Source organism: Neopelma chrysocephalum, unplaced genomic scaffold (assembly GCF_003984885.1).
Source record: "Neopelma chrysocephalum unplaced genomic scaffold, ASM398488v2 Primary Assembly neopelma1_65, whole genome shotgun sequence".
NCBI classification, from domain to species: domain Eukaryota; kingdom Metazoa; phylum Chordata; class Aves; order Passeriformes; family Pipridae; genus Neopelma; species Neopelma chrysocephalum.
This window is the reverse complement of record NW_020897722.1, coordinates 4041609-4057759: the sequence shown is the minus strand read 5'-3', so window position 1 is coordinate 4057759 and position 16151 is coordinate 4041609. Positions and strand designations below refer to the sequence as shown.

General features: G+C 48.7%; 1 protein-coding gene across 1 annotated transcript; it reads left to right on the top strand.

Annotated features, from left to right (window-relative positions):
* The first annotated feature begins 2844 nt into the window (after positions 1 to 2844).
* On the top strand, positions 2845 to 15615 carry LOC113967867 (cytochrome P450 3A29-like). Its single transcript, XM_027683860.1, has 13 exons — positions 2845 to 2973; positions 3882 to 3975; positions 5424 to 5476; positions 6572 to 6671; positions 7094 to 7207; positions 7737 to 7825; positions 8413 to 8561; positions 8955 to 9082; positions 9433 to 9517; positions 10487 to 10647; positions 10860 to 11086; positions 12557 to 12719; positions 14679 to 15615. The coding sequence occupies exons 1-13, from the start codon at positions 2903 to 2905 to the stop codon at positions 14772 to 14774; spliced, it is 1530 nt and encodes a 509-aa protein (XP_027539661.1). The 5' UTR covers positions 2845 to 2902; the 3' UTR covers positions 14775 to 15615.
* Positions 15616 to 16151: the final 536 nt, after the last annotated feature.

The following is a 16151-nucleotide window of genomic DNA, read 5'->3' as shown; positions in this document are numbered from 1 at the left end:
CAATTCTGTGAAAGAGGTGAATTAGAAGCAGCATTGATGTCAACTCGCACTGTGCTGCTGCTGCTGTTATTTTTTGCTCGTTTTAGCACATCTGCTGCATGAGTGCAGTGGGGAGCACTCTCTGCTCCCCTTTTCATACCACAAGATGTTTTTGCTGGATCACCAGCCTTGGACAGACAAGAGCTGTGCAGCCCAAATTGGGCAGCTTTCTTCCTTTCTCTAAGACAAGGTGCTGGGATGCCATGGCAGCCCCTCACCTGCAGCATTGTTGTGTGGTTTGCTTGTCCACAATGCTAAATCCCTTTAAACGTTGCCAGAAAAATGATCTGGATAGCCTTTCCCTCTGCTTTATCCCTCCTGGGTGCCATTTCAGTGATACATTAGAAAAATAGTCTCAGTAAGTACAGTTCTACCACTGCATTTGGTCCAAAGGGCTGTGTAAGTTTAATACATGAAATCTGTACAAAATTATCCAACAGTGACTGTTCAGGATGGCCCCACCTGCAGCTCTGAGACGTGGCAGCAATTTTGGTTGGGAGGTGGATTTTTCATCAGCTATGATTTTCTCAAATCTCTGGAGCTATGGAGACAACGGTGCTTCAAGGGACGCACAAAAAAAGCAAATCAAAAATCAGATAAATAAGGAGTTTGCAGAAGTTCACCAGCCACGTGCCCACCCTGCAGATGTGGTTTCCAGCAGGGTGCTGCAGAGCCTGGCTGTGGGAGCCCTGCACAGCCACGTCCCTGCCACCAGCACTGCGGGTTTTCCCTCCTGAGTGCTCATCACCATGGGGTCACAGGGTGTTTTAGCATGTCTCTGCTGGGAAGAGAAGAGCTCCTGATGTGAAATAGGTCTGGGGGCGGTGTCATTGTCCCTCCCCCAGTGCATGACAGAGCACTGAGGGTCTGAGCAAGCTCTGCATTCCATCTTCTCTGTAGAGCATCACCTCTATATCAGTAGATTGCTCCCACTCAAACCTATTTTGGACAAATGAGTAATTTCCATGCACATAAAGATGCTGCACAATTTACATATTTTTGTGGGGTAGATAACATCCTCTTCTCCTCTGAAGTCTGGTTTTGCCTCAGTTTCTGTCTGAGAAAGGAGAAAATACTGAACCACAAACCCACTTTCTACTGAGAAATCTTAACAGCTATCAGCAGAGGTTATTGGAAAATCAAAGGGTTTGTGTGAGGGAAGAAATGCAGCTAATCCTGGCCAGGGAGTTGCTGCTCCAGCACCTGGTCTCTCCTCCTGCCTCTCATTGCTGCTCTTTATGTCCTTCTGGTATGGGACCCATCAAGAAGAAGAACCAGGCTTTGGATGCAAGAAAAAGGGTAACTCCCAGGGTACGGTTGCTTCAAGGTATCTTAAAAGGGAGAGACCCCACAAAATGGAGAAGAAGGTTCCTGTCACAGCCCACTGCTGGGGCTCAGTGCTTCAGAGCAGCATGGAGAAGGAGGAATCAGGCATGTGCCTCCCTAAAATGTTTGATTACTGTCACCCACTAATTATGTAAATCATCAAGCACATCATTGCCACGTGGAACTCAGGATGCCTGAGATGCTGTCCTACCAAAACTGGCAGCACTGCTGCTCAGCTCTTCCACATCGGTGTGGAGGTGACCCCAGGATCCAGCAGCAGTTCAGAACACACTACCTGTCTTTTATGAGGCAAAAGAAATCTTTGGGCAGAGGCCAAATCTGCCACTGGCCTGGGAGCACAGCCATGTGATCTGACTGGCAGGTCATTGCAGAAGCACTTGGGTTTCTTCAAGGCTGAGTGTGCCAAAGGCAGGTGAGTGATACCTGATGCAGGGGAGCGTGATGTGCACACGGGGTCCTCAGCAAGGTCTCATCTCCCCTTGTCCACTCAGGGAACACAGAGAAGGGAACTGTGTGGACTGCACAGAGGAGGAGATTCATGGCCCTTCCCAGTGTGATGGGGACAAAGGACACCATGTCCTGACCCATCTCCACACCCACCCACTGCAGCACAAGGTGTGTGCATATGCTGTAGCTAAACTGGGGGTCCACTGCAGCCTCCCAATACACGTAATTCACTTTTTATTTCTCTGGCAGAAAGCAGCCAGTCCCGTGTCTATGTCTGGGGAGGACACACACACTGAACTGCCTAAAGCCAAATGACATCATCTTGTGCAACCTGAGAGCAAACAGCATGTCCGGGGCAGAAGGGAAATGGGAATCCATCCCCAAACGCCACGGTAGGCCCTGGCTGACCTCGTGTGAGCGTGGTGCTGCTCCCTGTGCCAGTGACAGCTCCATCCTCAGCACCTCCCACCCACATGGCCGTGCCCTGGCGGCTTCCTGGGGCTTGAGCTACAGGCTGGCAGGTCACCAAAGCCACCGATGGCTGCAGCGGGACATCAGGCAAAACTTCCACCCGCATGGGTTGTGCCACGATAGTGCTGTGTCCTAGTGCTGTATCCTTCTCCCCAGAGCCTGAGGTCCAGAGGATCTGCCCGAGGGTAACGAGCCCCCTTCAGTCTGGGCACATGCTTTGTGCAGGTCTGTCTCCTCCAGCCTGGTCCCTCTTGGACCCCAGTTAGGAGGTGCAGGACATGACACGTGGAGGTTGGTAGAGGAAGGACGAGGAAAGGTGCACCTGCACAGCCATCCCTCGGGAGCTGGGACAGACGGGACACAGCGGCAGCTGACGCCCCTTGCTCTTCTTGTACAAACCACCCTTTCAGCAGCTTCCAGCCCCAGCGGAGCACACCTCGGGGACCGAGACCCCGACCCCGGGGTACCCGCCCGGGGCTCGGCCTTGAGGGAAAGCGCCGCCTCCGCCGGTCCGTGCCTCCCTCACGTGATGGCGGGCAGCGCCCGGGGCCGGGCGGGGCGGGGCGGGGGCGGTAGGAGCGGGCGGGCGGCGGGCACCATGCAGCTCCTGCCCAGCTTCTCCCCCGTCACCTGGCTGCTCCTCGTCGCCTTCCTTTGCCTCGTGGCCCTGTAAGTAGAGGCCGGTCCCCCCGGGTGACCGGGGAGGCGGCGAGTTCAAGTGAACCAGCGCTGAAGCCACTCAGGGACTCCCGCACTGCCCTCAGGGCACAGCGAGGGCTGGTCAGGGGGGCTGCGGGGCTCTGCTGCCAGCGGGGAAGGAGGAAGCTGGGCTGGGCGGGGACGGAAATAAAAAGGAAATCCTTTATTTTTTTATTTTTTTTTTTTTACTTTTCTCAAGGAGAAGTAACTTCCCGGTGTTTCAGGGGCGGGCCGGGGAGTCCTTGGGCTCTGCCAGCTGGGAGCCGGGCAGGGCGATGCCGGCGCTGCTGCCCGCAGAACACCCCCATTAAGTAGTTAATGTTGGCAAAACTTCGGCTTATGTGGCTCGGGGGAGCTGTAGTGAGCTATACAGGCAAAAACTTAATTTTGCTGTGGTAATTTATGTCCCTGCTGTGCTGCTGTGGCTCGACCACCTGAGCATCGCAGGAGGTCTTTGCAAAGACAAACACAAGGGCAGGTCTCAGCCCGAGAATTTAATTGCTCTGAGACCTCTCCTCAGCCACCCGAGATGCAGTTGTCTGGTCTGGGCAACTAACAGAGCCCCTGAATAAAGACCTGAGGTGTCCATGTACACCAGTTTGGCAGGGCTGGGATGCTGCTCCTTTCAGCTCATCTCTTCTATCAAAACGTACCCTGAATTATCTTGTACCCCAAATTACCTTGTACCCCAAATTACCTTGTACCCTGAGTGATCCTGCATTTATTCAAAGAGTATCTTCAGCAGGGCTGCTGCTGGTGGTCCATAATTTCAGCTCTCTCCGAGTGACAGGAACCAGTTATTTAAGCAGTTCACTGTGCTCAGGATGAAGAATCTTCTCTTTTCATTGCATAAATGCATCTCGCTCTTTGCTTGGCAGCTATGGCATATGGCCCTACCGGACCTTCAAGAAGCTGGGAATTCCCGGTCCACGACCTCTGCCCTTTCTGGGAACTTTCCTGGAGTACCGGCATGTGAGTACCAGCAGCTGCTACTCTGTAGCTGCCTGAGATTCTTCTTGTGGATGGTGCTGTTTTTCCCCTTCTTTGAACATCTCTTTCCTCTGCCCCTGCTTCAGCTGGTTGCAAATGATGCTTTTAGGTAGGAAGCTCTTTGGACACACAAGAGAACACAAAAAGTCAGGCTGACCTGAATGATGTGTGCTGTATTTTAAAACTATTTTGTAATTTAAATTATTAGTTTCTCCCTGTGTTTCTGCCTGCTCTTGAGCAGCTGAAGTTCTGTTAGAAACAAAATAAAAAAATATTGGAGAGATGCCTAAGGCTGCTATTTCTGAGAACTGCCTGTTTCTCTGCCCTTTTTGTCATCAACATGAAGAGGCTGAATTAGCCCCAGCAATGCCTCATCCAGCCACTTGCTGTTGGGCCAGCCTGAGACTAAGCCAGACAAATATTTGTTTTTTCTGTTTCTCCATCTTTCTCCCTTTGTACAAAAAACCCTCCATCCGAATTCTAGAATTTAGCACAAGAGGGGTCTTAAGCTGTGCCAGGGGAGGTTTAGGTTGGATATTAGGAAGAAATTTTTTACAAAGAGAGTAATCAGACATTGGGATGGGCTGCCCAGGGAGGTGGTGGATTCACCATCCCTGGAGGTTTTTAAGATGAGACTGGATGTGGCACTTAGTGCCATGGTCTGGTAACCACAGCAGTGTTGGATCAAGCGTTGGACTTCATGATCTGGGAGGTCTTTTCCAACCCAGGTGTTTTTATGATTCTATGATGCTAAGTAGATTTTTAGGTGAAACTCAAATATTTTTGACTTATCAAACCTTATCAAATAACTAGGTAGTAGCTGATCTCAGGTAACTGCTCATGCAGATCAAATGTATTGGCTTCAGTAAAAGAGGTGTTTTACTTGTGTTTGCTGGGTTTACAGCATGCATGTGATCTCTTACTAATGCTTTAGTGAGTGTTGTGTGTCCCATAAGTTTCATCCTTACATGTAACATCAGTTAAAACCCTAATGGAAACAAAACAAAAAAGCCATGTTCACTCCAGTTCAGGAATTGCAGTGGAAGATCATAGGAGGACAAGGCAGTAGCAGCTCTCACTTGTTGAGCTGAAGGTGAAAGGACACCCTGGGATCTAGTTCTGCCTCCTAACTCTGCTCACACTAAAGCAGTGTACCTTCTCATACCTTGTCTTCGTTACATTTTTGGATCAGGTTGGCTGGTAGAAGTTGATAGTGCTTTTTTTATTCTTTTTTCTCTCTACTCTCTTTTTTCTCTCCAATGCAAATGTCCCTTAGGCATCTACGTGATGCTTAAGAGCAACTGTGCACCTCCCAACCTCAACCTCTGCCACTTACAATGGGTCTGTGGGATGCCCTGTGCTGCCAGCTGTGACCTACTTTAATCATTTTTTACTGGCAAACTGTTCATTTCTCCTTTCTTCTTTTCCAGGGAATCCGCCATTTTGATCAGGTGTGCTTTGAAAAGTATGGAAAAATCTGGGGGTGAGTTTCTGCAGAACAAAACTACCTGTTTGGGATGAATGGAAAAAGGGACATTGCCATCATGTCACTCAGCACTGTAATTCCAGCAGTGGCAGCTTGGGAAAATCCAGGTTCACCACTGGGAAAATCTCCACCCCTCTCTCCAAGGCTTCTCTCCTGCTGGGATTTCAGTATGGTGCGGGGCTGGGATGATGGTGACCAGTTTGGGGGGTGATTTGTTTGCATAAGCTTTGAAAATAACCTCCACTGCTTGGTGTCAAACTGAGCCTCCTGCCTTTGAAGCTGCTGCTCTGTCTGTCTGGAGCAGGAAGCGAGCTGCAGGCTGCCGTGGGGTTTTTCATCTTGCTCCCTGCTTCTCCAGAGCTGGGGCACAAGCTACCTTTCAACCTGCCTCTCCTCTCCCTGCCCAGTACTGGTTTTGTGCAGGGGCCTCTTATCATGCTTCTATTGAGAACCTCTCAAACTGAAGCAAAATTCCTGTGCCAAAAAAAAAATCGAGAGGCTTCATGAAACCTGGCGCATTTTTTCGAGAGATTAAATGTTCTCAAGCTTCTTGAAGATGGCAGCTTCCCTCAGCTGTGGCCCAAGGCTCCCTGCCCTTTAGCCCACACCATGACTTTTAAGTTTTTCTGTCACTATTGATTGGAAAATGGAGGAGACAGAGGAGTTTTTCACCAGTCAGTGCCTCGTAGGCCAGGCAGGAAGTCTCTTTACCCCACAGGTAGGCTGTTCAATGTGGATTTACTGTTTCCAGCTATCAGGAGCAGAAACAGAGCTCAGGCAGCCCAAGTGCAGGGGATCAGCACTGTGGCAAAGGCTGCCTTTTATCTAAACCCACACTGCTTTGTCAACTCTTTAGTACCACAGACAACTGCTAGAAATGCTCATGCTGTCCATGTTTGTCACTTTCTTTCCCTTTCTCCTGTTTTACTACATAATAAAACAGTTCCAGCCTCATCCTTTCGGCGCTTTAGTCAGAGGGGACTCAGCTGGCCCAAACCCTTTGTGCCGTGGCTCTGGCCACAGACAGAGCAGGCTGCTTTTGCTCCAGCTGACCATGAGCGATGGACTGACTGTGGGTTTCTCATGGCTTAGGTTTTATGATGGCAGGCAGCCTGTGCTGGCTGTTTTGGACCCCATCCTCATCAAAAACATCCTGGTGAAAGAGTGCTACTCCATTTTTACTAATCGCCGGGTAGGTACCTAGTCCCGTGCTTTGCTCTCCAGTACAGAGCACATGCAGCAAGAAGGGGATTCCTTCATGGTTTCTGTTCTCCTCTGAGCCCTTCAGCAAGTACTGCTCTCTGATGTGCCCCAGTTTATTGATGGTACCAACATCAAAACTCTGCTAGGGAGGTGTATGGGCCACTCTGGCTGGGACATTGGGCCGTCAGCCTGGATGTGCCATAGGGCTGATGGTAATTTATGATTCTTACACTCTTGTTTCCATTTCTGTTGTTTGCTGGTTGAGGTAGAACTCACATGACTTTGGGGGCCAAGTGAACACTCCATGGTGGGTTTTTCTTTGCATTTCTGTCATGTGGAAGAGGGCTGTAAAGCTTCACCTGTTTCCCTGTATAACCATGTCCCTTCTGCTGCAACATTCCCCCTGTGCAGAACTTTGGTCTTAATGGGCTCTTGGAGTCGGCCCTCAACTTGGCTGCAGATGAGCAGTGGAAGAGGATTCGTACAGTGCTGTCTCCAACCTTCACCAGTGGGAAGCTGAAGGAGGTAAAGCACAGGCCACTGGTACTTTGCATCAATAGCTGGAGGAGGACTGGGCCGTTTCCCCTCTGACAGGGAAGTCAACAGGTTTGTCAGGACCACATCCATGAGCACCTGCATTATTGGTACAGTTCAGCAATGCAATGTCTGTCTGCCATCATGGGGATGGAGTCAGGAGAAGGTGATGGGGGATGAAACTGCTCACAAGGCTGTTGGCCCTATGGCCTGTATTTTCATCTTGCTAAGCACATCACTCAGTCCATGGTTGTCCATTTTCCATGCACTCAGGAGCCATGTTCAATCCCAGCTGGAATGGGAGCTGTGTGTGGATTTTGGGAGAAGAGCCTTGCTCAGTCATAGTAGATGAGCTCTGTGGACAGATTGTTAAGATGAGAGAAAGCAATGTCTGAGACCTGGAAATGAGACCTCCCCGAGCCAGACTTGGCAAGTGGCAGGTGGCAGTGTGGAATCACCCGGCCTTGTTTGGTGGCAGGGAAAGAGTCAACAGTGCTTTCTCCTTTGGTTTGTGTTTCAGATGTTCCATATCATTAACCACTATGGTGAAAAATTAGTGAAAAACATTGAGAAGAAAGTGGCTAATGATGAATTCGTGACCGCAAAGGAGTGAGTAACTGTGTGGGGCTGACAGGAAATGTTTGTGTTCAGTGTGGGGAAGGGGTTGTTTTGGAGGGTCTTTTCCATGCTGCAGCATAGATCCTCTGTGAGCTATGGAGGCAAACTCCACAGCAGTTGTGGGCATGGCATGTTCCCCAGCAATGGGCTTGGTGTGCTCTGCTCTGCTCAAGGAGGTAGCTGTGCTCTGTACCCGGTTTCATTTTACTGGAGATGCATTTTGAGGAAGGAGCAGGGACCGTTCCAGAAGCTGTGCAAGATGTGGTATTTTTGTATGTCATTTTTGCAATCTCTTTTACAGATGGAAGTCAGAATATAGTCTTTGTTACCCCAGACTGCAGTTCAGTGCTTTCCAACTACGGCTTATGTTTTTGAAGCTGAGAAAAATTGGGGAATGAATGCAACTGGGGAAAACTTGGGAAAGTATAATGATGGTTACTGCCAGATTAGGACAGACCTACTATGTTAGCAGTCTGCATCAAGAGAGATTCCCTCCCACAGTGATTGTTCCTAGATGGGCTCTTATTTACTATTGTGGTCGGGTTCATCTCATTCACTCTCACTTCTTCTCTACTCAGCATTTTTGGAGCCTACAGCATGGATGTGGTGACCAGCACTTCTTTCAGTGTAAATGTTGACTCCATGGGCAACCCCAATGACCCCTTTGTCACCAACATTAAGAAGTTTCTCCAGTTCAGTTTCCTGAGTCCTCTGTTCATGCTCTTAGGTATGACACACCTCATCTCATACAGCCCTGAACCAATGTCAAAGGTGGTGACCACCTGCATTTCCTGGTAGCTCCTTTGGTAGCTTTGAGTCCTCTTTGCCACATGGGAGATACTCAGCACCTTGCAGGATTAGATTTACCCTAGCAGATCTGCAGAAATATTTCCCTAGGGAAACCACAGTCAGGATTTGTACAGACCATGTGGGACTTTGCAGCATCCTCCTGAAAGCAGAGACCCTGTTTGCAGAGGCATGATGGAGAGCAGCTCTGTTACAGAGCAATATTTTGGGTCAGGGTCCAGATTTACCCTTCTCTTTTCTACACTATGTGCCAGTTTTGAGTTTCTTGGGGCCCCTTTGAGCTCAAATATGTTGTTCTGTTCTTTCCTTTTAGTGTTGTTCCCCTTCATTACCCCTGTGCTGGAAAAGATGAAGGTGACTCTGTTACCCTCAGATGTCATGAACTTCTTTAAGGACGTCTTCATAAAAATGAAGAAGGAACGGGAAAAGAGCAGCAGCACGGTAAGTCCGGCCCAGGCCGCCTCTTCTCTTCAGGAGAAGTGTGTTGTCCTGAGTGCAAGAGGGACCTGGTGGCGCCTTCAGAATCTGTGGCGTATCACCTGCTCTCCAAAAGAGCTCATGGCTCACCAATCCTGAGGAGAGGCAGAACCATGCCCTGCCTGGGTGTCCCAAGTGGAGAAAGTGTCTGTGTTCCTAGAGGGTCTCTAGTCCGGACCTCATAATGCACTAAAAGCATGAGCTGCCACTGAGGGGCTATGCATGGAGCAGATGTCTCAGCAAGGGACTTGTAGTGGGCAAGGTTTGCTTTCTCCTCACCCATATCTTCTCTGACTGCCTCTGTCTCTCCCCAGGACCGGGTTGATTTCCTGCAGCTCATGATTGAATCGCAGAACTCGCAGGATGGCTCCAAGTCTGCTGAGACCGACTGGGACAAAAGTATGTCTTCAGATCTGTCCTCCTCTCAGCAGAAAGCAGTAGTTCCTTATCGGTTAAAGGAGGGAAGTAGGGAGAGGATTTTAGTCATTAATCCTGTGCAAAATTCAAGGTCTCAGTAGTGGGGCCATAATGATGTTTATTACGAATCAGCCTATTTTCATTATATCCCATTTCCTGGGATAAATCCCGAGGTGTGTTTGTGCAACAAAGGGCAAAAAGAGTATTTCCTTACTCCCATTTCTTATATTGTCTTCTCTGAAGGTCAGCAATGTTGTCTGTGTCTCAAAAAACACGCAAAGCACGTATGTTGTGTGTACCTTGCTCATCTGTGAGCTCATCTCTGTCCCCCATCCTGGGTAAACTGTTAAATTAAGAAAATAATGACTCAGCCAAGTATAGTCCCAGTCCATCAACCTCAGTCAAGTCAGGATGCTTGTAAATTTTGAGGTGCCAGGACAGGGTATTTGTAAGGACACCCCGCACTGCAGGCTGCATCCTGTTGGTGTTTGGACACTGCTGCAGTGCCAGCATTAAATCCCGGGTTCTGCTTATTACCACTGCCACATTATGCTCAGGGCTACTAATCCCTTGGCAGTGCAAGGCTCACCTCATGGCTTAGAGGAGATGCTGGACATCTCTTCCTCTCGATCTTTTCCTGGCATGTGCTCCTATTTATTTTTTTTTGGCCTAGGAGCATTGTCCTAGAAGATAGCACAGTCTTTCTGAATCAGGCTCAGGCTGCACATATCTTGATTCTGCTCTTAAGGAAAGCAATGTAACACTGCTGATCTTGGCAGCAGTTCTCTGGCTGTACAACTGCCAGATCCACCCCTTTGTGGTACCAGAGGGTAAGCTGGAAGTTTCCTTTAGGAGTAGCGTTACCTAGATCGGTGAGTGGGGTCCTGAATTCCCAAGGGTTAATTACTGTCGTCATCAGCTTCTTGTATGTGCTTTTATGCCTTTTTTCAGCATTAAGTGATGAAGAGATTCTGGCCCAGGCTCTTATCTTTGTCTTTGCTGGTTATGAGACCACCAGCTCCACCCTCAGCTACATAGCCTACAACCTGGCCATCCACCCTGACGTGCAGCAGCGACTCCAGGATGAGGTCGATGCATACCTGCCCAACAAGGTAAAGGAGGGTGGGAAGCTCCTGGGGTTGTCCCTACCACTGCCTTGTAAACCCTGAGCCAAAAGCCAGGTTGGAAACACAGCAGAGTGGCTGGGGTGCTGACACTGAGATTTCCCCTCCCCTGGTCTTTGATGCCAGAAGTGGAAGCGCTGTGGAGGTTTTGGGGTGGGAGTTGGAGTCCTGTGCTCACGGCTGTCCCGATCCCCCCCCAGGCCACTCCCACGTACGACGCCATCACACAGATGGAGTACCTCGACATGGTGGTGAACGAATCCATCCGGCTCTACCCCGCTGGGGGCCGACTCGAGAGGGTCTGCAAGCAGACGGTGGAGATCAATGGTGTGACTATTCCAAAGGACGTGGTGGTCATGATCCCAGCCTTCGTGCTGCACCGTGACCCACAGTACTGGCCAGATCCCGATGAGTTCAGGCCTGAGAGGTGAGGGCTGGGCAGGGGGAATAGCTGCGTGCTCAACCTCAGCTCTGGGAGTGGAAATGGCAGCAAAAGTGGGGAATGCATGATTATAACATTTAAATTAGGCATTTATCATTGTCTGACATCTAGTCCCAGCATTACCGTGAGGGGAGTTTTATGATCTACATCCATAAACTGTGCATGGAATTTAATTAACTGCATTGAAGGGAGCAACAGTGAGAGCAGCTCCCAGCAGCTGTAACATTGAGGGGTTTATGGCCAGATATTAAAGCAAGAGTCATTGGGTGACTGGCACAATGCCCTGCAAATCAGCAGTGGAAGGGCAAAGATGGGTAGGAAATAAAACTTAATTTTTAATTCAAGTTATGAAGCAATCTTTGCTTAGAAGCTCTGTCAGACCCTGCAAAATGAGGCAATAGCCCAAGGCAGATCTGGGAGACCCTGGGCCTGCTAGTCTTCAGGTGGCCACAAAGACATTGAGGGTTGGTCCAGAGAGAGCGGGACCAGACCTTGTGCCCTTTTACCAGGAGCTGGAATACCCCTGGAAGGTAGTTCTGATGTGGGGATGTGGTGACCTTTAACAAAATGTGGCAGCAGTATCAGGCAGAAGTTAGGGAGGGAGATGGGTGCTGCTGAAGTCACCTATGGAACCTATGGTCACCTTGTGTTGAATTCAGGAGGAAACACCCCAATGGGAGTACGCTGGCAATGGACAGGCTACACCAGTTGCTCCAATAGCTCCATCCTTATTCCAGTTGACAAGCTGCATGGGTGGGTGGACAGGAGCTCTTTAGGGATCACTTGCCTTGCTGGGAGTTCATCAGAGAGATGTGCTGGTGGCTCAGTAGCGAAATACTTCACTACTGACTTAGCATGGCTGAGGTTTGTACCTGGACCTCATGCACTGGGAATGAAAAGCCTCCTGGCATGAAAACTAACTGATCACTAAGAAGTATTACTGAAAATGCTCAGTGGCAAATTTCTCAGTGAAGCTGATTGTTCTTCCCTGTTTTTCATGATGAGGAGAGGAATGGCTGGCACGTCTCAAAAGCAACCCTGCCTTTAGTCACGCAGGGGGAGAACGTCTTTGTGTTCGCTCAGTCCTTTGATCTGCAGGGAAGCCGTGAAGCTGTAGACCTGTGTGTTTTAGGGTTTGAAATCTGGGTTCAGTTTTGGAGTTGAGAGGGAGTTCTGAGAAAAAGAGTAGTTATGAAATCCATTAGCATATTTCAGGTATTCCCTGGTCACCTGATGCACTTGGAGTTGCACAACCAACTCTGAGCAGTAGGATAAAAGCAGAGGCATAAGGTATCTATAGAGACAGAAATAAGGGACTTAGCTGGATTCTTCTAATATGCACAGAAACACAAAAAGCTTTTGCCTTCCCAGACCCCTCATCACTTCAGATCTGGAAGCTGACACATCCTGGAACAGTAGCTCATTGCTAACTTGGGTTTTTTTGGTTGTAATCAGGTTCAGTAAAGAGAACAAAGAGAGTCTTGACCCCTACACCTTCCTGCCATTCGGGGCTGGCCCCAGGAACTGCATAGGAATGAGGTTTGCTCTCCTTGTCGTAAAAGTGGCTGTGGTCGTCCTGTTGCAAAACTTCTTCTTCAGAACCTGCAGAGACACACCGGTGAGGATATGGGATGATGTGTTTCGTTATCTGCCCTTTACTCCCACTGAGATGGTCCTACAGTTATATAGGAAAAACTATTGAAATCTTCTCAGTTAATTTTAAGTGGTTCACAACAAGTTACTGATCCTTTTTTTTTTAAGCCTCTACAGAAACATATTTAATGTTGGTGGGATATTTTAGATTGAAATCCTTGAAGTCCTCTGCCTCTCTTTGGGTGCACCTAAGCTGTGGGGTGCTCGCTCCTCCACGGTGCACTGCACGTCTGCCTCGACCCAGCTTAGGGAGACCCTGCTTCAGAGAGCAGGAAGGGACTGTCCCCCCAGCCCACACCACAGCTGTGCTTTGCAACACAAACATGGCATGGTGAGGCATCCCAAGACATCAAAATTTGTCTCTTCTGGGCCACCAGGCATCCCTAAAGGATAACAAATTTCAAGCAAGCACAATCTGAGCTCAGTTTGAATTGATGACCCTCTCCCTCTTTGAGGCAATGCAGGATCCCACGGGATTTTGGGTTTGCCTGGGATCCCAGTGAATGCTGCATGCAGTACTGATGGGACAGACCTTGCAAGCTGGGGCTGTTTGACATAAGTGCAGTAGCTGTTGGAAATGATGTGCCAAGCCAGCCCTCCTGAGAGCACGGCAGCTCCCTCAGAGGCAGGTAGCACGATGGTGTTGGTTTCCAGCCCAGCCCAGCTCTCTGCACTGGCTGCTGCAAAAGGCTGTGCCATTAATGCATTTTGTTGGTGAGGTGAGCTTGGGAAATCAGAGCAGAGGGGCCAGCAAGTGCATTCAAAGGACATTTGTTGTAAGAAACAGAGAAATCCTTATTAAATTATTACTTGGCACGGGTGCTCAGCTGGAATCTCTGCAGATTCAGATTGCAGCTCAACTAGTAACCTGGAGGTGAAAGACTGTAATAGTCCATTAACAATGCAGTGACCTATCCACCCTCCCCCAAGTCTAATGACATTTTTCTAGTCCTCTGCAATCCATAAAATTGATTCTTTTTATAACTGCCTTTAATTAAAAGGAGACAAGTTAAATATGTATTGTATTATTGGTGCCCATAGGTTTATGGGGCTCTTTCAGCCCTTTTTTCTGCAGAAGATGTCATGTACATCAGATCAGAGTGGGAGGAAAAAATTCACGCTGGAACATCCCTTTGGAATATGTACATGGAAGCTGCAGCCTCCTCTCACTTCTCCACTGATGGCACATTGGGCTCCAAGCCACGTTGCTGAAATTTCCTGAAACAAAGCTTACTGGGATGTGGGGATTTGAATGTAGCTTGTCAGGCTGAGTGTATCACCCTTGTCCTGATGGGGTGTGGGAGAGCTCGGATATGAGCAGCATCCATTAGAGGGGGAGATTTAAAACACTCTCCTTTCCCCTGCAAAGTGACTCCCTCCAACATCCACTTTAGATGTTGTTAATGAGATTTCCAGCCTACCCCTTGAAAACCTTTTCATGTGAGGATGCTTTTTCTTTGGTACTTGGTCTGAGCAGCAATCTTAGTTTTGTTTTTCCTGGAGAGCTCATTGCTCTTCCAGCTCCCAGTATGATGCAGTTCCCCTCAGTGCTGACACACTTTGGCATTAAACAAAATGGCACCGTGTGCCCCTCCTTGGCTGCACCTCCCTGCATGGGTTTTGGCTGCCTCTCCCTCCATGTGCAGCCTGTTGATCAGTGCACCAAGCTCTTTGTACCACAACATGTGAAAGCCAGAATTCAGTAACCAGTTTATTCAAGAGCTGAGGGCTATTAAACACCAGCTGGTAGCTGTTTTGCATGAGCAGTAGTGATAGTCCTGCTGTAAGTACACCTGTAAGTTAGGAAGTGCATTGAAAACAAGTGGTAGCTGGGATGTATGTGGACTGTTGGGCTCCTGTTGTTGTCTTGTTTGTCCTTTTTCCCAGCTTACGTGGCTGTTTTGGTTTTTTCCTCCTCCTCAAGATCCCGCTGGTTTTGGATTCGAAAGGTTTCATGCAACCAAAGAAGCCCATCGTCCTGAAGATGGTCCCCAGAGCCCAGGCTGACCTGAAGAAGTGAAAGAAGCAGGAAAAGAGCAAGAAGCACTTACTTGATGGTGTCTCCTCTAACTCTTGAGAAGAGACCAGGCTGATGTGTGCTCTGCAGGAATGTCAGAGGTGCTATCCCCCATTTCACAGGGGTTTGGCGCAGCATAATTACATGAGCATTATCCTAATGAACATGAGCCCCAGGCCCCGCTGCCCCCAATCACAATACGCATTTTGCAAGACCCTTTGCACTTGAGTTATTTGGGCATTTTTTTCTCTCTCTCTGAAGAGGCACTTTCCTAAGCAATTTGATTCCAGACACTGTCAGTCTCTTCTGGCAGTGTAATTTAAATCAAGATAGGGAGAGCAAATTGCACATAGTTAAGTAATGCTGCCATTGCTCCTGTTCCCACTGCCTGCTGGGTAACTCTGTGTGTCTTCTGGTTTTATTCTCCTGGGAATGCAGAATTGTCCAGGGCTATTTCCTCAGCTCTGTGCTATGACCCTGACAAGTGTTAAAATGGTCACATCCTTGCAGAACTGAATGCCTGCAGCAAAATTTCTGATGCTGATTTATTTAGATTTTTGTATGATTTTAGATGGCTTTTGCGTGATTCCAAGTGCAGATGAGTTAACTGGAGGAGCCCAGAGAGAAGCAGTTACCCCTGATGTCTAGAGATTGGCAGAGTGGGAGAGGAGTGTCCCACATGTGTTTCCTGATTGTTTGCTTATTGTACCCTGGGCATGCAGCCATCACCCATGGAAAGGATTGTCAACAGAGTCACTGTCCATGCTGTTATCATGACACCTTTAGTCTGGTTTATATCAGACCATTAACTGAATTAATAATGATGCAGGGTGAAGCACCGAGAGTCTTCAGATGTCCTGGACAACCCTAGTCTGGAAAAAAGATGCCTTTGGCTATTGAGAGCTTCAAAGTCTTGCCAGACTTTGTCACTTTTTATAGCTTCTAAAAGACCTGTATGCTGACATTTGGTGATATTCCTCCAGAAACTGGAGTGCTAACTGCAATAAAAAGCTCACTTACCTCTTCTATAACCAGTTGATACCAATCTCTGCTTCTGTGCTTTCTCCATACACAAGTGACCCCATCTGAAGATCTCATAAGTCTTTGGCCAGGTGACAATGTCCCATCACCTCTCCCAGCTGGATTCCTCACTTCTTGGGTGGGATCCTCCAAAATCCGTGCTACAGAGTGGAGATAGAAGTTCTCTTTTGCGTTTCATTCTTCTCCTGTCACCTTTTGGCACCACAAATCAGTGAGGACGTGACCTTGCTAGTCTCAGCCAGGCATTTGTCTCTCTGTGAGAATGGGGGGATTTGATTCCAGCATCTGCTCCGTGCTGCAGAGCATGTGACTTCATACAGTGTTCAAAGAGCTCTCTAC